The sequence below is a fragment of the Eublepharis macularius genome, chromosome 10 (genome assembly GCF_028583425.1).
Source record: "Eublepharis macularius isolate TG4126 chromosome 10, MPM_Emac_v1.0, whole genome shotgun sequence".
Lineage (NCBI taxonomy): Eukaryota > Metazoa > Chordata > Lepidosauria > Squamata > Eublepharidae > Eublepharis > Eublepharis macularius.
This window is the reverse complement of record NC_072799.1, coordinates 96,106,697-96,132,418: the sequence shown is the minus strand read 5'-3', so window position 1 is coordinate 96,132,418 and position 25,722 is coordinate 96,106,697. Positions and strand designations below refer to the sequence as shown.

The window sequence follows — 25,722 nt, the reverse complement described above, 5'->3', positions numbered from 1 at the left end:
ATAGTTTGGTGTAGTGGTTAAGAGCGTGGGACTCTAATCTGCAGAACCGAATTTGATTCCCCATGCCTCCGCTTGAAGCCAGCTGGGTGACCTTGGGCCAGTCACAGCTTCTAGGAGCTCTCTCAGCCCCACCCACCTCACAGGGTGATTGTCGTTAGGATAATCATAACATACTTTGTAAACCGCTCTGAGCGGGCATTAAGTTGTCCTGAAGGGCAGTATACAAATTGAATGTTATTGCTATTGTTGTTGTTATATTTGCCACTTATCACCACTTTCATTGCATCCCAGATTAACTCCATAGAAACGCCACAGTTCAAATTAAGTTTAAAGTAGTTTTGCGGTTCTTCATTTACACTGTTATAAGCTTTAGTATCAAATAAAAGGAATTTATTTAAGCTCCAATTTGGTAGTTTGTTTGTTAGATGCTGGGCGGTGCCCCCCCCCTGTGGAGGGGGGTTAAACCATCGCCGCTATGCGAACACAGATGCATGTATGAACCGCTATGCAGTATGAACTGTAACATTTAATGCTTTTAAATGTTTTTAAATGTATTATTTAATGCTTTTAAATGTTTTAATGGTGGGTGATGTTTGTATTTTGTTATCCGCCCTGAGCCTGCGAAAGCGGGGAGGGCGGAATATAAATATAATAAATTAAATTAGATCTGATCATTGAAGTGAGCATTCTACCCTTGAGTGTTCTGACCACTTTTTCAGGCCAATTTTTGATGAAGAAATTTGTTTCATTAAATTTGGTGAAGCCAAAATGTAATCAATTCTAGTGTGGACCCCATATCTGGGGGAAACGTAGGTATAATCTCTCTCTTCTGGGGAATGAGCTCTCCAGATGTCTATTAGGTCAGAGTGTTCTAGAATATTTATTAGTTGCCCTGTTTTGGGTGTGCTCCTCTGGGTTTTGGAGCTAGATCTTTTCTGCTTCGAGTGATCAGATGGCCTTTTGAGGAATATGTATCTGCCTCGTTGATCTGCTTCAGAAGTTACTCCATCAATTCTAACATTCTTGGAAATGAGCACTGCTTACCCACCCACCCCGCCCCCCGGGGGCTTTGACATGCTGTGTGCTCGGAATTGGTGTTCCCACCATTTTCATTTAAATTTCTATTTTGTCTTGTCAGAGAAATGTGTTTCTTGCAACAGTAATATATCTGGGCGTTGCTTCAATAGCATTGTCTGAACACTTGTTTTTTACAACATTGTTAAGACCTCTACAATTTAAAGAAATAACTTTGAGTGCTATCTCCTATAGAATACAAAATAAAATTAGCGGATAAGGATTTGCAATGCCAGACAGATTCTGACTTTATATTTCTGGGGCAATGTCTTAGCCTAAGTATACAGTATAATCTTAAAACGTGCCTTCCAAATATTTTTTTCCTTTCAGTAAACTTGCCCAAAGTTATAGGTTTATTTAGCTTTGTGAGAGCCAAGAGGAGAAGCAGGAGAGATGGGAGATTGCTGAGAAAAAGTACAAGAAAGAAGAAGAGTTAAATAAGGAAGGAAACACCAAACTCCTTTAAACACAATCTAATCTCTCTAAGGAGGGAACCACCAGAACCTGTCCCTTAAGGGGAAAGAAATTCTAAACAGCTGTTGACCAAAAACCAGAGTTAATACTCTGGGTAGAATTTAATTTTAAAAATCTGTTATGGATATGATTATCACTGGGTTAAAATAAGGACCCAGTATCTGTGGGCTTTGTTAAGCAAAAGGCCAGGAAAGCCTCAGAACCCTTTCCTGCTCCCCGCCCCCCCTGCCCGGGCCTAATTTTTTTTTACACATATTACAAGCCCAAAAATACCTTTACAAAGGAGATCAAAGCAAGTAAACCATGGTTATGCAGTTGTTTTAAAGTTGTGAGTCTCTGGGTGCTTTTCTCAAAGTTTTCTCAAGTTTCTTTTTTCACAGAGATTCTACTCCGGTTGTTTGTTGAGGATCTAACTTTCTGCTTTAGTTTTGCTTGGAGAATCAAATTGTGTGTCTGTTTGGAGGTCCTTCAGCATTTTGATTCCGCTTTCCATGTTGTTGGCTTGAAAAGTTTTCCCTTGTAAGTGCTCCAGCAGCTTTGTCAATGCAACCCATCAATATCTAATGCCTGCCGCGTTCAGTTTGTTGGTGAGGGCTTTTAGCCCTCTTCTTCTGGCTACTGTCTCATTAGAGAGTCTTGGCAGATGTAAAAAAGATTGTTTTGAAAAGAGAAGCTTCCTCTGGTTCTTGCTTCCCTCATTATCTTTTCCTTTGTTCTGCTGTCAAGGGAGCTGACTATTCTGTCTCTCTGTCGCCTGGCTGTTTGCAAGTCCCACTCTACAGGCGCTTGTTATCAGGGGAGGAAGACCCTCCTCTAGTCTCCGCTCTTCTCTGAGCCATTCAGCTATAAAGGGAATGAGGTCAGCATTTCCTTCATCTTTGTCATCAAAACCTTTCATCTTCACATTATTATATCTTAATTTGTTGTCAAGGCCATTATTTTATTTTCTAGAATCCTATTTTTAGCCTGTAATTCTTGGTCCACCAGTTGATTTGCAATACCCAGTTTCATAGCGTTTTCTGCTGTCTGAACTGCTTGCTGTAATAACAACAGTGTTCAATTTATATATCGCTCTTCAGGATGACTTAACACCCACTCAGAGCGGTTTACAAAGTATGTCATTATTATCCCCACAACAAAACACCCTGTGAGGTGGGTGGGGCTGAGAGAGCTCCTAGAAGCTGTTGACTAGCCCAAGGTCACCCAGCTGGCTTCAAGTGGAGGAGTGGGAATCAAACCCGGCTCTCCAGATTAGAGTCCCATGCTCTTAACCACTACACCAAACTGGCTCTCAATTCATGTCTCTTTAATTTCACTAAGCTCATTTTTAAGAATGCCGTCAGTTCTTTTTCAGTTCAATTTTTTCCTCCAGTTGTACCATTGCGCTTTTCGAATCATGTGCTAATGCCTGTATTTTGTCAGAATCCCCCAAGCCCCTTGTGGCTGCCATTTTAGATCGCATTGGCCAGTTTTCAGCTGGCGCTTGTTTTATCTCTGCAGGCTCTAAGAAAGCCTTTAGAGTAGATTTTGTTGAACTGATGGGCTTGATTTTGCCCCCACTGACTTTCCCATTATTTTAAAAAGATTACCGCTATTGGGGCACTTGCTTTCGGCCTCAGTGGGGATAGACACCCACCATCTTTGCGTGATAACCCGCCCCTCTGCTTTCAAGTTACTTGTAATTTGAAAACTTATAATGGAAATCATGAATACTTGGCTGGTTACAGCTGAATTAGACCCCATCATTATGTGTGTAGTAAGGCTTTTTGATAGTGGTTAGAATATGCATCGTATCAAACTTAACATTGAATCTACCATTCTGTTACCCATGCTCAGCCTAGAGAGATCTTTTGTGGGCTTCATTAAGGCATCTGACTGGCCACTATTGAGTCAGAATACCAGAGAAGACAAGAGACGGAGCAGAGTTGGGGCTGGACTAGGTGGACTTTGTCTTATCCAGCAAGGCAAAGCTGGTATTGCGTTGTTTATGCATGAGTGACTTTGCTAGGAACATCCGTGCATACTTGATTCCAAATGTTGCATTTTGTTTCTGTAATGAGCACTTTCACATTCAAATTTAGGAAGGACATTGGCAGCTCTTTGGAAAACCCAGGACAATAAACTGAAAATGAAGGGCTTCAGAAAAACCTTCCCTACCTGTTGAAAACACAATTTTCCTGGTTTTCTTTGCAGACGTTGTCCCCATCCTGACTTCCACAGTTATTGAATGTTACAGAGCAGGATTGAAAAAGTCCGCATTTGGCTTTGCTGCAATGTTAATGAGGCCAGAGTACCGGAATAAAATTGATCTGAAATATAAAAAGAAGATTGAAGCGATGGTCAGGTGAGCTGGGGTGCAGGGGTTGCATGAAATGGGAGTGCCTTCCTCAAGAAAAGCCCGCTCCTTTTGACTTTGGCAAAGTGCCGTATTTTATTGTATTAAGAGTCTGATTATTCCTTGATCTTAAACACAAGGCAGTGAGGGCTTCTCCTTTGTTCTCATGGCAGCACTGGAATAAAATGGATCTGAGCTATAAATATGTTGCAAATTCAACAAATAATACGTCAGAAATTGTTACCCATCTCTGCACAGCTGAGGAGGAGAGGGCGAAGCTGAGGCTGAGCTGTCTCCTAGAGGTTTGTGGCTGAGCTTTGATGAACCAGAAGGACTTCTGATTGTGACAAGACCCATTTGCTGAATTTTCTTTGGGATGGCAGAAGGATTATAGGCAATTTATAAACCAACTGCTTTTAGAATTGTGGCTGGCAAAATGCTGGAAACAAAGTGTGCACAGCAAAGCCATTGATGCGCCACAGCCTCCCATAATGGAAGCTGAATACGGAAGGAAAAGACCGCCAAGCTCGCTAGCGGCGTCGAGAACAGCTAAATGCCCGACTGCTGGAAATCAGTTCACAAACCGGCCTTCTCATAATCACTTTGAAGACTCATACAGTGACATGAGGTTCTTTCTTTCTCACTTACTCTACTCTTCTGCCCTCTTCTGACCACTGGGGGGTGGTCCGGGGGGTGGGGTAAATGTGAATTTCCTGCATTATGCAGGGGGTTGGACTAGATGACCCTAGAAGTCCCTTCCAACCCTATGATTCCATAAGTCTTAAGTTGTGTTCTTCAAACGTAACTAAAAATATGAAGAAGAAGAATTCAAGCCGGAGAGAGTTAGTACATAAACCGCAAAAAGACTGATTTCTTATAATGATGTGAAGTTGCAAAGAATTAATGTAATATACCTATGCTTCAGTCAAGGAAAAAAAAGTTTTGCAACTGTATTAGATGTAAGACCTGACCGTCTTCATGTCTTAGTAGATTTCTTCCATTTTATTGCTAGACGGCCTGATACGTCAGAAGCTGAAGAGCCAACTATGCCTTGTCCCTACTGTGAATTCTTGCTACCTGAATGTGAGCTTCTCTGTCCTGGCTGTAAAAACAACCTGCCCTACTGCATTGCTACAGTGAGTACCAAATAAAATGCAACTGGCAATTTTAAATTAAGTCTTCCTCACCTTAAATTTCTGGAAAGGGATCTCATAAACTGTTTTACTTAAAAAAAAATGATAAGCAGTTTCATACTTCTATTTTTGAGTTACTCTACCAGTTTTTCCTATGTTCCTGATTTCAAACATTACTTGTTAGTGGTTTCTTTCTGGGATCCCAGACTTTTCTATCAATTAAGTGTCAGTTTGGAGTCAAGATGTTTTTGTGTATTGACTAGGAGCATTATGAAATATCCAAGTTTAATTTCTCTACTTCATCTAGGGACGACATATGGTGAAAGGCGACTGGACTGTGTGCCCCCATTGTGACTTCCCTGCCCTATTTTCAGAGTTCAGAAAGTAAGTGTTAGTCTTTTTAAGCCTAATTTACAGGAATATTACTTAAACAACAAAACAGTAAAGAATCCAGTAGCACCTTTAAAACTAACAGTCATTTGACCAAGAGAGCTGTGGTTCTCGAAAGCTTATGCTACAATAAAGTTTGTTAGTCTTAAAGGTGCTACTGGACTCTTTACTATTTTGTAACTACAGACTAACACGGCCAACTCCTCTGGATCTACTTAAACTACAAGGATGTTTTCCATTATCAAAGCGACCCAGGCACTAGATTAATTCAATGTGAACTTTGATAACCAAACATTTGTCTGGCTATTTCACATGAACTTCAGCCTTCCTCTCCTCTGTTAGCAGAGGCACTTCCTTTGGCAGATGGACGCTTCTCCTGACCTGAGTGTGTCTTCTATCCGCGTGAATCTAGTCTGCCCTAGCCCTTCTCCCTGCCCTCCCTCTCTAGAGGACCACTCAGTTGTAGCTAGGAAGAAATGTGTGCATCTTCCCTCATTCTGCCTTTAGGACAACTCAGCTAATCACTGCCAGACACTTCTCCATCATCGTAACATTCCTTATTGCATTACCGGGGGGACTGAACTGAACTGAAAGCTCTGCTGGTGTGTGTGGGGGGGGGGGTGCTTCTTGCAGAGAGTTACCGTTGGCTAGCATCACCCGTGTTCATCGTTGTGTTCTCTGTGCAGTTCCACATGGGATCTGCACATCCGCAGTCCAGCCATTCCTCATTGTGCGCCTTTCGCTCTCCCTCTGTCAGATATGCCTCCAGCATATCTGCCATGTGTTATGAATTTCTTGCTGCAGTGTGTAGTGTACGTCTGAGAACATGCAGAGGGAACCTGTTTTGCTGACTGGTTGCTAGCTGCTTATCTTGCAGGTGTTTTGGTTACCATTTCCTGGCCAGCTTGTGAACATGGCCTTGAAGTTCCAGTCAAGACCGCTCCAACCTCCTAAGAGACTGAGCAGAGCTCATCCTTTCCCTCCTCCCCTCTCTCCTGGCTCCCTGGTTCAGCGTGCCAAAACCCTAACGGACTTTCTTCCTTACTATGGGGGCGTGGACTTTGCCCTATAATTAACCTTGCCTTGCTATCCTGAGCCATTCCAGCCAATTATCCTGTCTGACCATCTTGATCCTGGTATTTCTCTTCAATAAACTAACTTTAACTCATACACCGGAATGACGCAGTGAAGTGCTTGGGGATTTACCTGGCAAGACCTGACACCCTCCCTCAGTTCTTCTTCTCCCTCTGAGGCGGAGGACATCTTGAGACAGGTGATTCCCACCCTCTGTTCAGGGAAGCAGGACTAATTTGGACTTCCTGTCTTCCAGTAGGTATCACACTTTCCTTCAGTTTTGTTCCTGTCTCGACAGGGAGAGCAGCGCTTTAGTCTTCTGCCTCGGATGACTGTATATTTTTCCTTCTTTCTGTCTTTCAACACTAACAACTCTCTTCTCCAGCAGTCCCTTCTCTTCAATACCTGCCTTCCCTTCCTGCCCCCCACCAGTCCAGCTAGCCGCAGGGAGTTCTCCTAAAACATTTCCTGCTCTTTTCCGTTGTGGCCATTACCTGCCCCTCCTCCCTTCTTGACCTCCCTCAGGGAAGCCTCTTATTCTGCTCGCCTCTTTCTCATCCGTGGCTGGCTCTTACTTTTTCCTTCTTCTATGCTTCTCCATGCAGTGAGGCTAACCTGGGGGAAAATCTCTCTGCATTTGTCTCCTTTTCCTTTCCCTTTCTCTATGGCCGTGGCAGAAGTCATTTTAGAATGTCAGTATCTGGATTGCCTCAGGCCCGCAGGGAGGCCGCAGATGGCTTCTTGTCAGAGGGTGAGCTGGCAGCCCTTAAAGAATGCAGCATTAAAGAATGCCGCGCCTGTTGATCTGGGGATGGAAAGCGGACCAGATTGCAAGGTGGCCAAGCATACCCACATCCTTCCTGCTTTGAAGTCAGACACCATGAAGCCCCTGAAGCACGTCAAAAAGAGGCATCACAGCACTATGGGCATTCAGAGGCAGGACAGCAGCCACTCGTGGCCTTGCCGAAGCCCTTCCCCTCAGAGCAGCACCTCAGCCACTCGTGGCCTTGCCGAAGCCCTTCCCCTCAGAGCAGCACCTCAGCCACTCGTGGCCTTGCCGAAGCCCTTCCCCTCAGAGCAGCACCTCAGCCACTCGTGGCCTTGCCGAAGCCCTTCCCCTCAGAGCAGCACCTCAGCCACTCGTGGCCTTGCCGAAGCCCTTCCTCTCAGAGCAGCACCTCAGCCACTCGTGGCCTTGCCGAAGCCCTTCCCCTCAGAGCAGCACCTCAGCCACTCGTGGCCTTGCCGAAGCCCTTCCCCTCAGAGCAGCACCTCAGCCACTCGTGGCCTTGCCGAAGCCCTTCCCCTCAGAGCAGCATCTCAGCCACTCGTGGCCTAGCCGAAGCCCTTCCCCTCAGAGCAGCACCTCAGCCACTCGTGGCCTAGCCGAAGCCCTTCCCCTCAGAGCAGCACCTCAGCCACTCGTGGCCTTGCCGAAGCCCTTCCCCTCAGAGCAGCACCTCAGCCACTCGTGGCCTAGTTGGTGCACAGACGGCCTCAGATAGCGTGGCAGCTACACGGAGCCGAGCCGGCACAGCTCCAGTTTCTACGCAGAGGGGATAAGATCACAGAGTGCCTCCAGCTGCATTTGTTGATCAGTCCAAGTGGCACAGAACATTCGAGGCCAGATGGTTCACTCAGAGGCGCCACAGTCATCTTCACCACCGAGCTCTGCCAGTCAACAGACCGTGAGTGAAACGCCTGGTCTGGCTTCCTTGGCTATGTCCACTGACTTCGTAGCTGTTTTGAGACAAGTGGTGAGGGTTCCCGACTATCCTCTGTTTCACGAGGGAAGAAATGGCTAGCCTTCAATGCAAGGCAGAGGAAAATGACAATTTTACATGGCAGCCATTTCTGGCCTAGCCAAAGCTGGCAACCTTGCCACCAGACAGGGAGGTAGCTAGAGAAGGGTTTCCCACATCCCAAAAGCCAATCAGTGGGCACAGGACACAGTTAGGGCCAGCCAGACAGTCTGGCAAATGGACAATAACAACATCCCCAGGATCCAGCACTGATGATGAAAGTCTACTCGTGAGGCACTGGTGATGCTCTCCCTGGAGCTCCTAAACTTGATTACTTAACTATGAGAAGAGTTTGCCAAATTGGTTGTCAGTACACTGAGGGAAGAGACAGGTCTCCCCCCAGTTCTTCATTTAGCCCTTCTCCCCCAGATAGAGGTTGTAGAGGGGGCAATTTTCAGACAAAGGGAATCCTAGCTGGCCTATTAAGGCAGATAGAGAGGGAACTTATACCCCCCCCCCCCAAAAGACAAGGGGAATCTAAACTTAGGCAGTCAGTGAAGTTTTATCTCTCTGTTGACTCCGTATATGCCCACACACCCCTTCCCCCCCAGAGAATGGGTCTGGCTTTCCCCTGGCTTCTCAATTCCTTGTTAGTCAGCACTGGGTACCTTTATTCAGCAGAAACAAAGAGAAGAGCACAAGGCCTAGCACAGGCCTCTGCCAGCAATCCTTCAGCCAGCTCTTGTAGACATAGGTAAACCCTGGACTGGAGGGCAACTGCTTCAGATTTTAATATCCTCCTGGGACCAACCTAAAACAGACTCCACAGTGTTACCACTGCCTCGGCTGGGAGAGAGCTCTTGTTGCAGTTGTGTTCAAACCGTCCCTGGGATCATTCCTTTACAGCACCCTTTCTAACAAGAGCCTGTTCAGTGTAGAGGTTGGAATGTCCGATCCAGATTCCATTGCTGAGCTACCTGGAAGGCTCGCCTGTGGCCTCGGGCCTGTTGCATTCTCTAGGCCCGGCCTGCTTTGTGGGGTTTTGTGTGGATGGAATAGAAAGGTATGAAATGTTGTATCCACTTTGAGTCCGCACTGGGGATGGAAGCTGGGATCTAGATATATTCCACACCCATCCTTCTACCACCATCGGGGCCCTCTCCAAATGAGAGAGTTATCTTGAACTGTCTAGAACTCACAGCATGGTTAATCTCTCCCCTGAACTAGTTTTTCCCCTCCCTAGTCCAAAAGATCCTTTTAGAGGCCAAGGAACCTTCCAGCAGGAAGTCCTATTTGGCTAAATGGAGGAGATTTTCCCTTTGGGCCAATACAAACAGATTGAATCCCACCTCCTGTTCCTTACCTTCCATTTTACATTATTTGGTTTACTTAAAAGGCCAAGGTTTAGCTTACTCCTGCATTAAGGTCCATCTGCCGGCCATTTCTGCCTGTCATGACACGATAAATGGGAAATCTTTCTTCGCTCAGTCAGAATGCAAGTCCTTCCTTAGAAGTTTAGTTAACTAAATCCTCTGGCTTAGAGGCCCATCCCTCAGTGGAGCCTCTCCTTAGTTCTGACCTCTATTATGCATAAGCATTTTGAGCCCTCAAGCTACCTGCTTGCCCAAAATAATGTCAGCAAAAACAGCTTTTCTTGTGGCCATAACATCAGCTAAGAGACTGAGTGAATTGCAAGCCCTGAGATCCAGCCCTCCTTTTAGTAAGATGTTTTCAAACAAGGTTGTTCTTCATCCAAACCTCCCCTTTCTGCCAAAGATCGTCTGTGTTCCACTTGAAGCAGGACGTTGCCCTGTCTTCTTACCAACACCTCAGGAGGATACTGGCATTTACATACTCTGGATGTTAAACGTGCCTTGTATTTCTATTTAAGGAGGACAGCTGCGTTTCAAAAGGACCCTAACTTTCTAATATCATTTAAAGAAAGAAAATTGATCAGAAAATTTCTGCTCTGATCAAATTTCTGAAGAGCTTCTCATCTTCCTCCTGTGCTTAACCTGCCATGTGGGACTGCACAGAAGCCACAACAATGAAAACAAGGTTGCACTTACCTGTAACTGTTGTTCATTGAGGTAGTCTTCTGTGCAGGCAGCACACATCCCTCCCTCCTTCCCTGTCATCCACTCTTATTCTTATCATCCTTCCGCACCAGCAGCTAAAGAACTGAAGGAGGAAGCTGCTTGCCCAGCCTTTTATAGCCGCATTGTGGGGGGGGGGGGGAGTGCGCAAAAAGACGGGGTGTCTCATGCCTCAAGGAGCTTTAGAATGTCCGGGTTGGCCTGTACATGCGCAGATCCCACGTATGCCTGCACAGAAGACCACTTGATGAACAACAGTTACAGGTAAGTGCAACTTTGTTTTTCTTGCTAAACTATAGGGATCTTTTCCCACCACACCCCATTTCTACCAATTTCACACACTATATTTTTGCGTGTGTGAAGAAGTGCAAGTCATTCTTGCATTTGTCATATTCCCAAGAATATAATCTGTTTGGAAAATGATGTACCAAAAGATATGTATGCTGTTGGTAATACTATTTATGATATACTACCTATGTTAATTCTAAATTCAAAGCTGATGGAAAAATACAAATCAAATCTGTCTGAGTGCCCAAAACTATCCTAACTTGAAAAACACTAACACAAGTAACTGAACTGAAGGACAGGGTAAAATAAGTAACCCCAAGGCCACGAGTGTTCTGCAGCTGGAGCAAGTGAGGCAACTTGCATTTTCTCTTATTTTGGAACATTGAGAGACAAAGAGCTGTGCAGGGCCCCGAACCTTAGAAGACTTATTCAGCACCATCTGCAGCTTCCAAGACTGACAGGCACCGTTTGCATGCACTTTCAAAAATACGTGTATACTAGAGATGGGCACAAACCGAAATACGAACCAAAATTCATAACGAACCAGGCCGGTTCATGGTTCGTGAACCAGTGGTTTGTCAGATCCCATTTCTGACGAACCGCGACGAACTTTAGACTGGTTCGATTGGTTCATTTTTCGGTTATTCACTGCAGACAGCCTAGCACCGATCAGTTTCCTAGGCAACAGGGTGTCAATTCCTGGCAGGTAGATCCCTCAGCCCCTCTCCAGTGAACACACATTGGTTCCAGTAGAAAAGCTTTATTCAGGATTCTTATGGTTCAGGTCTGAACTCATCACGGAGCTTGGTAGAAGTGACAAGGCAAAGCAGATAAGCATTGTTATACTTGATTTTCCCACTCTCAAACAACTGTCGGGATTTTGGCGTGCAACTCTACATGGGTCCTGTGAGAACCCTTCCAGTTATGGCTAAATGTTATACAATAATAGGTTCCCAGTATCTGGTCAAAGTAGCAAAGCTGGCATCTAATAATAATAATAATATTTGATTTATATACCGCCCTTCAGGACAACTTAATGCCCACTCAGAGTGGTTTACAAAGTATGCCATTATTATCCCCACAACAAAACATTCTGTGAGGTGGTGTCAAGGTCTTCTCTAACTAGGAGATGCATGTTTCTGTGAGATAACATGGCCCAGTCTGGGTCTGGCAATTACAAGTAACAATTACAATATGGAGAGAACATGGCTAAGGAGAGGAAACAAGTTACCATTAAGACATTGTCATTTAAGTATACTGTGGCATCAGTGACATAACAAACAAACTATCATGGCATGGCTATATATAGACATGACACAGGGGATGGACTTCCTGCAGACCTGATGACCCGGAAGTAGTGATTTGCTGGCCCAGAAGTGACATTTTCATGAACCAAAACAAACCTATTTGTGAACCGGGGCAGGCTCATGAAAGTTCGTGGTTCGTGAAACATGACGAACCACAAACCACGTGGTTCTTTTTTTCCCCCCTGGTTCATGCCCATCTCTCGTGTATAATCATAATTTAACAAGTCGGCTTTTTCATATTTATCAATGAAAGCTGGAATTCCACACAATTTTTGTGTGTATTTGTGTATTCCTGCTGAGTCTTTTCATGTTGTTCCGAACATAATTCATCATTCATATGCATGTGAACCCAATGCACAGATTTCAAGTATGTTAACTTCAAAACGTATGTCGTCTTTGTAGGAATCTATCCTTGTGAAGAACTATTAAATCAATAACAGCTGAAACATAAGCTTGCAAGGATTTAACTTTGATTCTGACTGCCACAAACGTGATTTCAATTATCTTCTTTAAACAGCTTGCTGCAGAATGAAAGCACGTGTCCAATGTGTTCAGAAAAAGTCAACATTGTCAGCCTTAAGAAAATAGTTGACTGTACACCATACCTCAGGCTTGAAGTGGAGCAGTGACCTTAGTCACGTAAGTGTTTTGACCTTCACCATAATTTTAGAAAACTTCTAACCTGTTAGAAATAGTTAAGATAATGATCCCAAAGTCCTCTGCTTTCATTGATGGATGCCAAGTCAAGAGGGATATTTTATTCAGATCGAAACTTCTCACCCCTCCTTCCATATTAGCCCTGAGACACCGACCAAAAAGATCTATTCCCAAACCTGAATATTATCACTAGAATAAAATACTAACTTCTGTAGTTCAAGCAACACTGAAAATTAGGAAAGCCCAGGATTCTGCTACGGCTGTTAGTCTTTAACTGGTCAGAGATCTTTAACTGATACTTCTGAGTGTTTACAGGAATTGACATAAACCAGCAAATGGTTTGATAAACCAAAACCAGTCCAGTGAAAAAGATACTGTTCTAAAAGTGTTCCCAGGCTCGCGCTTGCGAGCACCCATGCACCCAGAATATTAGCATGTGAGTTTTTCATCCTGCAGCGAAATACTTGATTTGTTAGAAATACAGGAAGACAAATATATTGTAGCAAAAAGCAAACCAGATCCATCTATATTTTGTGGCTTATTTTGTCGCTATGTGAGAGCAGTCTAACAGGATGCTTGCTTTGACTGTCATATTTTAAAACAGATACATCTGCACGATACGGCAGCTTTTATCCCCCGCTCCTGTTTCTCGGCTCCTGGAATGCTGAAGACTAGAAAACAGTTCAAAACCAGATATTTTCTATTTTATACTTAGACAGATAAGATGCACCGTTATACAAGCCACGACGGATTGATTGTCTGCTGTACAACATAATGAACATGCCGTAATTCTTCTGAGTACGTAACAGCAGTGCGCGTTTCCAGGGGCCTTTGGCTAGATAAGTGCTGTGACGTTAAAGGAAGCGTCAAGGTTTTGAGCCCAGTTCATACTGCTCTTTAAAACATTTTATAGTTATCAAATTTGTTCTAATTGTGAACCTGTAAATATTTATATTTTCATAGAATGTTTGTACTATAGACTTTTCTGTTTACAATAAAATTTGTATGTTAAATGGCAAGTCTTAGTGATGTTATCAAAGTTTGCACCTGGTTTAAAAAACAAATTTCTCGAGTTCATAGTGTGTGACTACATTATAAACCAAGCGCAGTTTCCTCAGGACGTTCAAGCACAATTCCCTCAAGATACTCAGCAGGGAGTTGGGATATTTAGAAAACCCAAGTTACTCAGTAGGCTGAGCCAGGGCTCTAGAAAACTACATTTCCCAGGGCTTCTTGTATGTGGAGTTCTGTCACCCCATCTTTCTTTTCAATAATTCTAGGCACAAAAAAGAAATGCTGTCTCTGCCAGACAAATTTGAACGAAAGGATAGTATAAGAAATCTCTGCTTTGTGAGGGGAAAGGGGGGAGCACGTTGGAACCTATATCCTCCATTTATAATCAGCAGGGTGATTTCCAAATTTCAGATCGGGCTGTTTTCAAATGAGCCCTTTCTGAGCCCCAGTTCTAAACTGAGGGAAGAGGAGTTCAAACATTAGTTGTGCCTTCCAACATTACAAATCCACTGGAGGCAAAATTTCAGATTTAAAGATCCAGCTGATTTGTGACCACTTTCTCTTTCGCTTGCTGCTTTGACATATAGAATCATAGGGTTGAATGGAACCATCCAACCCCCTGCGCAGTGCAGGAAATTCATAACTACCTCCCCCCCACACACACTCAGTGACCCCCTGCTCCATGCCCAGAAGGTGGCAAAACACCGTCAGCATTCCTAGACCCACTGGCCTGGAGAAAATTGCTACCTGACCCCCAAGTGGCAATCAGCATTACCCTGGGCATGTAAGAAGGGCCACGAGAACTAAGCACTGATGTAACACTTACTGCCCTACCACTCTTGATCTGCCCAGGTTCACAGCATCCAATACACAACAAGGCGGGGCACTGTGGCAACATCAGTTAGTACAGCACAATGCAAAATTATTCCAATATTTTCCCTTTAAGAACCAAATTCATGACAGTTAAAATGCTAACTCTTAAAGTGCACAATGCGAAATACAATCAACTGTCATGAATACAATTATTCATATACAATCTTTTCAGTGAAAATGCATTCACTCAAGAGACTCTTAAAGAGAGTGTTTACACCAATCCTCGTCCTTTCCGTTTACATGAAGAGACTTGGGAGGGACTTGGGATGATTGAAATCTTCTGCAATGCTCTCCTCTGCAATTTCTTCCCCAGGCGACTCCAGAAGATGCACGCGTTGGCTCCATCTCCTGGGCGGGAGAACCCCCCGGCACTCCCAGTCCCAGAAGGGAAGGAGAACTCACAGCTGTCCAGAACCACCCAACAGGACGCCAGCACCTCTCCCGCTCCGCACCCACCCTCCCAAGAGTGCTCTCCAAGCAGATACCTCCTGCTCCGTGTCTGGGTTTCCAATTGGATTAAGAGAGGTTATAGATGTTGAGTACACAGAGCTGGAGATAACTGCTTGGAGAGCACTCTTGGGAGGGTGGGTGCGGAGCGGGAGAGGTGCTGGCGTCCTATTGGGTGGTTCTGGACAGCTGTGAGTTCTCCTTCCCTTCCGGGACTGGGAGTGCCGGGGGGTTCTCCCGCCCAGGAGATGGAGCCAACGCGGGCCTCTTCTGGTGTTGGAGTCGCCTGGGGAAGAAATTGCAGAGGAGAGCATTGCAGAAGATTTCAATCATCCCAAGTCTCTCCCAAGTCTCTTCATGTAAACGGAAAGGAGGAGGATTGGTGTAAACACTCTCTTTAAGAGTCTCTTGAGTGAATGCATTTTCACTGAAAAGATTGTATATGAATAATTGTATTCGTGACAGTTGACTGTATTTCACACTCAGCATTGTAACTGTCGTGAATTTGGTTCTTAGATTAAAGGGAAAGTATTGGAATAATTTTGCATGGTGCACTTTAGGTTCACAGAATCAGCAAGCCCTCAGCCTCTGCTTAAAAACCTTCAAAGAAGGCGAGCCCACCACCTTCCGAAGAAACCTGTTCCACTGAGGGGCTGCTCTGTCAGGAAGTTCTTCCTAATGTTTAGCCGAAAACTCTTGATTTCAATACAACCTGTTAGTTCTGGTCCGATCTTCTGGAGTAGTGGAAAGCAACTCTGCACCATCCTTTATATGACAGCCACTCAAGAACTTGAAGGCGGTTATCATATCATCTCTCAATTGTCTCCTCTCCAGGCTGAACATTCCGAGCTCCTTCAACCTTTCTTCATAGGACTTGGTCTCTAGGCCCCTCACTATCTTTGTTGCTTTCCAGCTTGTCTATATCCTTCTTAAATTGTGGGGCCCAAAACCCAACACAATACTGTAGGTGAGGTCTAACCAGAGCAGAGTAGAGCAATAGCATCACTTGGCATGATCTGGACACTATGCTTCTGTTGATGCAGCCCAAAACCGCCACCACATCACGCTGCTGACTCATGTTCAGTGTATGGTCTACTAAGACCCCTGGATCATTTTCACACATACTACTGCCAAAACAAGTCTCCCCCGTTCTATAAGTATGCCTTTGATTTTCATTACCTAAATGCAGAACTTTGCATTTATCTCTCTTGAAATTCATTCCTGTCTTTGCAACCATAATGGTCATAACTTTGAGAGAGCATTAAGCCTCTCTTGCTGTATTGTGCAACTTATAACAACAACAACAATAATTTCAATTTATATACTACCGATGTATTGTCGAAGGCTTTCACGGCCGGAGAACGATGGTTGTTGTGGGTTTTCCGGGCTGTATTGCCGTGGTCTTGGCATTGTAGTTCCTGACGTTTCGCCAGCAGCTGTGGCTGCCATCTTCAGAGGTGTAGCACCAAAAGACAGAGGTGTAGCACCAAAGACAGTGTTGTCCAGTATTTTGATGTCCTGGAATAAGATACTGTGCCCTGTTTGAGTTAGGCTATGTTCAGCCACTGCTGATTTTTCAGGTTGTCCAAGTCTGCAGTGTCTTTCATGTTCTTTTATTCTTGTCTGGATGCTATGCTTTGTGGTCCCGATGTAAACTTGTCCACAGTTGCAGGGTATACGGCATACTCCTGCAGAGGTGAGGGGGTCTCTACTGATGTGCTAACACCAGGCTAACAAAACACTCTACACCCGACAATAGCCCTGCAGAGAAGATTAGCACATCAAGCACCAATCCATATGCAAAAGAACCTCCTCAGGATACAGTGAAGCCTCCCGCCATTAGCATTCCACACCCTGGGAAACTCTTACAGGATGACTCAGCTCAACCCCACCCCTCCTGAGTCGATATAAATGACCTGCCAACATCTTTTCCACACTGTGACACTGAGAGATCTCTGTCTTTTGGTGCTACACCTCTGAAGATGCCAGCCACAGCTGCTGGCGAAACGTCAGGAACTACAATGCCAAGACCACGGCAATACAGCCCGGAAAACCCACAACAACCATTATATACTACCCTTCAGGACAACTAAATGCCCGCTAAGAACAGTTTACAAAGTATGTCGTTATTATACCCACAATGATAATCACACTGTGAGGTGGGTGGGGCTGAGAGAGCTCTGACAGAGCTGTGACTGACCCAAGGTTACCCAGCTGGCTTCAAGCGGAGGAGGGGGGAATTAAACCTGGTTCTCTCAACCACTACACCAAACTGGCTCTCAGATTTTATATCTGATAGCATTACAGACCTTTACACCTATCACTGGGAAATGTTTTCTTGTAAATTAGTTTCAATACCAGATCAGGTCAATCAATGAATGTATAAAGAGTATGCCACTCCACAGCTTCTGATCCGAGTCCAGCTTCTTATGCCCTGCTGCTTAAATCTGGGCCCTCCGGCCACCAACGTCACAATTAGAGGTGTGCAATTCAGGTTTCCGGTGCAGGGTAAATACCGGAATTGGACCTAATTTATAAAGATTCAGGATTTCCAAATCAGGAAATCCGATTTATTGCTACATATGTGTCTATTTTTCTACGTAATTTTGATGAAACTATATTTATTCTATATATAGCACTTTGTATAAGCACCTAGTCACTTTAAGAGTAAACGTAAAAATTGTATCTTTAAAGGTTGATTCATTGTGTACTCCTGATCTTGTTTTTTGAGGATTTGCTTGCATTTTTCAGAAGAGCCTTTATTGTGTTGCTAATATTAGGTTTGAGGCTATGGCATCCTGCCAGAATATTTTTGCATATTCCACTGAGGAACAGGATTAGATCTTATCTGGTCCGTCTTCCATTATATCAGAAACTAGCACAACCCCAAAAGAGGACTGGGATACGTTGCTGTACTTACAATCTAAAGATGCCAAACTGTATCCTTAGAGGTTGATTCGTTGTGTACTCCTGATCTTCTTTTTTGAGGATTCAGCAGAAGTTGGCAAATCACATTTAGACAGCAGTTGAGAAAAATGACAGAACTTATCATCATGACTTATCAATTGATCTAAGGTAAACATTCCTTTGTCTGTCCAAATATTCCATAAGATTTCTTCCCAATTTTAAAATCTGGATTGGACCATAATGTTAGTTTAGCATGCGAGAAAGGGTTAAATTGATATTGTGATTTTATACGCCATACTTCTCTAGCTACAGAGATTACACAAGGCTTTACTAGGTTTGAACGCTCCTCCATGCACATTACATCCAAAGGACAGAGGCTGCACCTTTGCTTCTTCTTTGCATCATAACTGTTTTCAACTAGATTTTCCCTTGTTTCAGCTATATTCAGTCCTTCCCCAGAGGAAAGTGTTACAAGTTTCCCCAGCACGTTGGGAGCATTTGGTGTGGGGGAAACTCCTACTCTTCAGAAGGCGCTCCCTGCCCCTGCCCCGGGAGAGAGCCGCGCACGTGGCCAACAAGCACACCCTTCGTCCTGCGTTCCTGTATGTCTCCAGGTGGCTCCTGGTCATCCGCAACATTTCTTTGTCATACTACTGCCACTTTCAGCTAAAGTACTAGACATACTTTACCTTTCTTTGTGTTTTGGAGAGCCAGTTTGGTGTAGCCGTTAAAAGTGCCAAGACTCCCTACTCTTCCACTTGAAGCCAGCTGGGTGACCTTGGGTCAGTCACAGCTTCCCGGACCTCGCTCAGCCCTACCCACCTCACAGGGTGATTGTTGTTGCGGGAATAATAATAATATACTTTGTAAACTGCTCTGAGTAAATATTAAGTTGTCCTGAAGGGCGGTATATAAATCAAATATTATTTTGGTTGTTGGGGGTTTTCCGGGCTGTATTGCCGTGGTCTTGGCATTGTAGTTCCTGACGTTTCGCCAGCAGCTGTGGCTGGCATCTTCAGAGGTGTAGCACCAAAAGACAGAGATCTCTCAGTGTCACAGTGTGGAAAAGATGTAGGTCATTTGTATCTACTCAGGAGGGGTGGGGTTGAGCTGAGTCATTCTGTAAGAGTTTCCCAGGGTGTGGAATGCTAATGGCGGGAGGCTTCATTGTATCCTGAGGAGGTTCTTTTGCATATGGATTGGTGCTTGATGTGCTAATCTTCTCTGCAGGGCTATTGTCGGGTGTGGAGTGTTTTGTTGGCCTGGTGTTTTTCAGAACTGGAGCCCATGCTCTGTTCATTCTTAAGGTTTCTTCTTTCCTGTTGAAGTTTTGCTTATGCTTGTGAATTTCAATGGCTTCCCTGTGCAGTCTGACAAAGTAGTTGGAAGTGTTGTCCAGTATTTTGGTGTCCTGGAATAAGATACTGTGCCCTGTTTGAGTTAGGCTATGTTCAGCCACTGCTGATTTTTCAGGCTGTCCAAGTCTGCAGTGTCTTTCATGTTCTTTTATTCTTGTCTGGATGCTACGCTTTGTGGTCCCGATGTAAACTTGTCCACAGCTGCAGGGTATACGGTATACTCCTGCAGAGGTGAGGGGGTCTCTGCTGTCTTTTGCTGATCGTAGCATCTGTTGTATTTTTCGGGTGGGTCTGAATACTGCTTGAAGGTTATGCTTTTTCATAAGCTTTCCCATCTGATCAGTAATTCCTTTGATATATGGCAAAAACACTTTTCCTGTAGGTGACTGTTTTTCCTTGGTTGTTTGATTCATCCTGGGTTTGATTGCTCTTCGGATTTCATTTCTGGAGTAGCCATTTGCCTGAAGTGCGTGGTTTAGATGATTAATTTCCTCATTGAGAAAGCGCGGCTCACATATCCGTCTTGCACGATCCACTAATGTTTTCATTATGCCTCTTTTCTGTCGGGGGTGGTGATTGGAGTTTTTGTGTAAGTACCGATCAGTGTGAGTTGGTTTCCTGTAGACCTTGTGACCTAACTGAAAGTTTGCTTTGCGGATGACCAAGGTATCCAGGAATGAGAGTTTTCCCTCACTTTCTTTCTCCATTGTGAATTGTATGTTCAGGTGGATGTTGTTGAGATGATTCAAAAACTCCATCAATTCTTCCTCCCCATGGCTCCAAATGATGAATGTATCATCCACAAACCGGAACCATACACTGGGTTTGTGGGGTGCTGATTCTAGAGCTGTTTTTTCAAAATGTTCCATGTAGAAGTTTGCTATAACTGGGCTGAGTGGGCTCCCCATGGCCACCCCATCCATCTGTTCATAGAATTCGTTGTCCCATTGGAAGTAACTGGTTGTCAGACAATGATGGAATAAGGCTGTTACATCCTCTGGGAAAATCTGATTAATCAGTGCAATAGTGTCTTTTACTGGAACCTTGGTAAACAGGGATACAACATCAAAACTGACAAGTATGTCTTGTGGATTGAGTTTCAGAGAACTGATTTTGTTGATGAAATCTGCTGAATCTTTGATGTAAGACGAGGATTTCCCGATGTGGTCCTGCAGGAGATCTGCCAGATGTCTAGCTAATTCATATGTCGGTGAACCAATGGCACTCACAATGGGTCGGAGTGGGACTGAGTCTTTATGTATTTTGGGGAGTCCATCTAGTCTAGGTGGCTGTGCTTCAGTCTTGCATAGTTTGCTGTGCGTGTCGGGATGTAGTGAGGAATTCTGATTAATCAGTGCAATAGTGTCAATCTGATTAATCAGTGCAATAGTGCAAACTAAAATGAGATCCCACTTGCAAAATCACCAGGCTAACAAATGCGCTGATCAAGAATTCCTCACTACATCCCGACACGCACAGCAAACTATGCAAGACTGAAGCACAGCCACCTAGACTAGATGGACTCCCCAAAATACATAAAGACTCAGTCCCACTCCGACCCATTGTGAGTGCCATTGGTTCACCGACATATGAATTAGCTAGACATCTGGCAGATCTCCTGCAGGACCACATCGGGAAAACCTCGTCTTACATCAAAGATTCAGCAGATTTCATCAACAAAATCAGTTCTCTGAAACTCAATCCACAAGACATACTTGTCAGTTTTGATGTTGTATCCCTGTTTACCAAGGTTCCAGTAAAAGACACTATTGCACTGATTAATCAGATTTTCCCAGAGGATGTAACAGCCTTATTCCATCTTTGTCTGACAACCAGTTACTTCCAATGGGACAACGAATTCTATGAACAGATGGATGGGGTGGCCATGGGGAGCCCACTCAGCCCAGTTATAGCAAACTTCTACATGGAACATTTTGAAAAAACAGCTCTAGAATCAGCACCCCACAAACCCAGTGTATGGTTCCGGTTTGTGGATGATACATTCATCATTTGGAGCCATGGGGAGGAAGAATTGATGGAGTTTTTGAATCATCTCAACAACATCCACCTGAACATACAATTCACAATGGAGAAAGAAAGTGAGGGAAAACTCTCATTCCTGGATACCTTGGTCATCCGCAAAGCAAACTTTCAGTTAGGTCACAAGGTCTACAGGAAACCAACTCACACTGATCGGTACTTACACAAAAACTCCAATCACCACCCCCGACAGAAAAGAGGCATAATGAAAACATTAGTGGATCGTGCAAGACGGATATGTGAGCCGCGCTTTCTCAATGAGGAAATTAATCATCTAAACCACGCACTTCAGGCAAATGGCTACTCCAGAAATGAAATCCGAAGAGCAATCAAACCCAGGATGAATCAAACAACCAAGGAAAAACAGTCACCTACAGGAAAAGTGTTTTTGCCATATATCAAAGGAATTACTGATCAGATGGGAAAGCTTATGAAAAAGCATAACCTTCAAGCAGTATTCAGACCCACCCGAAAAATACAACAGATGCTACGATCAGCAAAAGACAGCAGAGACCCCCTCACCTCTGCAGGAGTATACCGTATACCCTGCAGCTGTGGACAAGTTTACATCGGGACCACAAAGCGTAGCATCCAGACAAGAATAAAAGAACATGAAAGACACTGCAGACTTGGACAGCCTGAAAAATCAGCAGTGGCTGAACATAGCCTAACTCAAACAGGGCACAGTATCTTATTCCAGGACACCAAAATACTGGACAACACTTCCAACTACTTTGTCAGACTGCACAGGGAAGCCATTGAAATTCACAAGCATAAGCAAAACTTCAACAGGAAAGAAGAAACCTTAAGAATGAACAGAGCATGGGCTCCAGTTCTGAAAAACACCAGGCCAACAAAACACTCCACACCCGACAATAGCCCTGCAGAGAAGATTAGCACATCAAGCACCAATCCATATGCAAAAGAACCTCCTCAGGATACAATGAAGCCTCCCGCCATTAGCATTCCACACCCTGGGAAACTCTTACAGAATGACTCAGCTCAACCCCACCCCTCCTGAGTAGATACAAATGACCTACATCTTTTCCACACTGTGACACTGAGAGATCTCTGTCTTTTGGTGCTACACCTCTGAAGATGCCAGCCACAGCTGCTGGCGAAACGTCAGGAACTACAATGCCAAGACCACGGCAATACAGCCCGGAAAACCCCCAACAACCATCGTTCTCCGGCCGTGAAAGCCTTCGACAATACATCAAATATTATTTTGTTTCATTGCAAATGTTCTGTCATTAAAATGCATTGCAATTATGTTTTCCTCAACTAAGTGGTGCCAACTCCTAGATACTGTGATCAGAAAATACCTTAGATGACTTACAGTTCTGTGTTGGAACTGAAGGCGGCCTTTGGATCCGAAGAAGATGCTTTATGCTTTGGCTTCGCCTTCTTACAATAGTTAATAAAAGCTCATCTTATGTTGTATTGCATTCTGGATCCAGAAAGTTATTGTCAGTCCCTGGCAGTTAGATCCCCAAGTTCTCCACAGTTAACACACAAGGTCTTCCAGTTGAAGTAACTTTATTAGAGATCCATTCAGTACAAGGTGGTCAGACAGTGGAATTGGCAGAAGTGACGTATGTGGGCTAGCAGTGTTAGTTATAGGGAATATTCCCGCCTTTGGGAAAGAGGACCATTAACGGGGGGAGGGGTTGGAGTGAGACATTGTTTTAGAGCAGACAGTGAGAAAGATGAACTTATCTTTGGTTCTCAAGCAGGATACATTTCGAGCCAGCTTCAGCAGGCAGTCAAGGACACTGGCTCAGTGGAGCGAGAAAGAGAAAGTAAACATTTGTGAGATAACCTACTGGCATTGCAGTAATAATGAACTCCCCATACTCTCAGAGACCAGAGGCAGAATCAATATACATTCATGGCAGATATGCAGGAGGCATATATGACAACCACTTTGAATTGGTTACAATGAGGGGACAAGATCCTGGCATCTATGAAGGCCACTGCTTGTGCACTGGATTCTTGCCCATTTTGGCTGTTAAAATCAAGTAAGGACCACATAAATGAGCCATTGAAGTCTATTGTAAATCAGTCACTAACTCAAGGCACCTTCCTCTGGCCATTCAAATAGATTATCCACCCACTAATTGTAAAATCATCTCTTGACATAAATGACATGGCCAATTATCACCCAGTCTCTAATCTGCCCATGTTAGGCAAAGTGAATGAGAGACCAGTAATTGACTGACTACAGTTCTTGGATAACTTTGGTGGTTTGGACTCTTCAATCTGTATTGAGACCAGGGCATGGGACAGAGACAGTTCTAGTAGCTTTAGCAGTTGATCGCTGCCCGAATATAGACAAATGCCATGGTTCGTTATTGCTCCTCCTGGATCTACGTGCAGCCTTTGATATGGTAGACCAGGCCGTCTTACTTGGGTGTGTGGAGACAGAAGTGGGTATCAAAGGATGTGCTTTGGACTGGTTTAAATCATTTCTCAGTGAGCAGACTCAAAGGGCCGCTGTTGGACACCAGCTGTCTCCAGAGTGGGAATTAACTTACCAAGTTCCACAGGGTGCAATTTTATCTCCCATGTTATTCAGCTTCTACATAAAGCCTTTAGAATAACTCTTCCGTAACTATGGAATGGGATGCCATCAATATGTGGACGACATCCAGCTCTATATCCCACTATCCAAATCGCGGCAGAATACAGTAGAAAACTTGAGTCACTGCCCGAAAGCAAACAAATTGAAACTGAACTCAGACAAGAGGGAAGTGATGCTAGTTGGGAAGGCAAAGATATTGATGGAGTTTGTCTGATCCGAGCAGACCCAGTTAAGAGTTTAGGGGTTATACTGGATTCAGAGCTACTGCTAGAAAGCAAGTTAACACAGCTGCAAAAATACTTTCCACAAACTCAGTCTAGCCTAGACGATGGCCCCATAACTTGACACAGCCAATCTGGCCTCCTGGATCCATGCCATGGTCACAGACTTGACTACTGTAAAGCACTCTACATAGGTCTTCCCTCTACGTTAACTTGGAGACTTCAGTTAGTGCAAAACACTGCAGCTCAGCTGTTTTCAGGAGTTAGGAGCATGAATGTTACTTCTATTCTAGAGTCACTCCATTGGTTTCCTTTCAGCTACTGGGCTCAGTTCAAGGCACTGGATATCGAATCTCGTGCTCTTCGTGGCCTTGATCCATCTTATCTACAGGACCTTCTCTCTTCCTATATTTCACCACTCATTTGAACAGGGCCTTCTGCAGGTGCCACCTTGCACATGAGCAAAAACAACAGCTGTCCATAAACATGCATTCTCTGTGGTGCCCCCCCCTTTATGGAAAACTCCCACTCCCCCGGCTTTCAGCAAACTATGCTGTCATGCAACCGAACCTTCGTTCCATCAAAGGGCTAACACGAATATTAACTGCTCAGTGCCCGAATAAAATTCGTGCAGCCTAGGCACGTGTTCCTTCGTTATCTTTCTAACGGTCCTACATCCTGGAGGATAGCCTTAATTAAGAGTTGGGAGGGGAGAACATAGAAGTCGTGATGGGAGCCTTCTGGAAAATTCCCAGATGACGACAACATTGGTCGTCTGTAGAGCAGGAAAAATTCTGTAATTGTGTATGGGCCAATCTATTTTTTTACTCTAATTGAACATCGTGACTCGTTTGCTCTCTACCAAGCTCTCATTGTGCCTGCCCATGTGCCCACGATACACTTCAAGTATGTGTCGTATGCTTGGGAGTGAATGACCTTTGAAGCTCTAGTTATTGACTGTATTATTTATGATCTTCTGAGATTGTACTCGTCTTTTGAAAATTGGTTGGCAATTGGTGGGCTAGGTGGTGTCCCTCTGGGTACTGAGTTTGGTCCGTTCATTATTCATTAACGATTTCTGTATTTTTACAACAATGGTGTTTATTTATGAGTGAGACCACCTTGGAACCTAGGAAAGTTTTTTCTGGGGACTTTGCCAGGTTTTGAGAAAGACTCCTTGGGGTTCTAGGCATTGGAACCAGGAACAACATTGTTTCCAGGGGGTTTAGTCTCCCTGGGGCACCATGGCATATGCAAAACTGAATTTTACTCAGCTGTTTTTACTCAGATAGCAGAGTTGTAATATAAGGGAGCTGTCTCAAAGAGTTGCATCAATAAAGGGACAGGGAACAACTTTAATACTACTGCTGTGAGTATGAGGCTGCTGGGTAGATCCACTGTTGTTTAATATGTCAATCTTAAAATTACTTGTGCTCTGTTTCATCATTTCTTCAACTCTGATTTGAATTCCTGCTGGTTTTAAATCTTTGGCAAGTTGCAATTATTGCATGTGTATTGAAATGTCTTTGAAATTGACTCTACTGACCCACACTCTGTTATCTGCCTTGAGTCTCAGTAAGTTGGACTATAAATAAATAAATAAATAAATAAATAAATAAATAAAAATACAACCCCCCCCCCCAGAAGAAGATCCTTCCCCACCAAAAACACAAAATGTGATGTCTCAGGAATGCGCTTGTCATCTTGT

At 44.2% G+C, this 25,722-nt stretch overlaps 1 protein-coding gene across 2 annotated transcripts in view; it reads left to right on the top strand.

Moving 5' to 3' along the window:
* The window catches only part of WDR19 (WD repeat domain 19), a 107,887-nt gene extending 94,320 nt beyond the window's left edge, over positions 1 to 13,567 (top strand). The window contains exons 33-37 of one of the 2 annotated variants that reach the window (XM_054990597.1): positions 3,742 to 3,892; positions 4,896 to 5,019; positions 5,324 to 5,400; positions 12,431 to 12,552; positions 13,286 to 13,567. In XM_054990597.1, coding sequence (XP_054846572.1) covers positions 3,742 to 3,892; positions 4,896 to 5,019; positions 5,324 to 5,400; positions 12,431 to 12,542 — 464 coding nt within the window. In that variant the 3' untranslated portion in view covers positions 12,543 to 12,552; positions 13,286 to 13,567. Of the gene's footprint in view, positions 1 to 3,741; positions 3,893 to 4,895; positions 5,020 to 5,323; positions 5,401 to 12,430; positions 12,553 to 13,174 lie in introns of both variants that reach the window. The other variant, XM_054990595.1, reaches the window with a different exon arrangement.
* Positions 13,568 to 25,722: the final 12,155 nt, after the last annotated feature.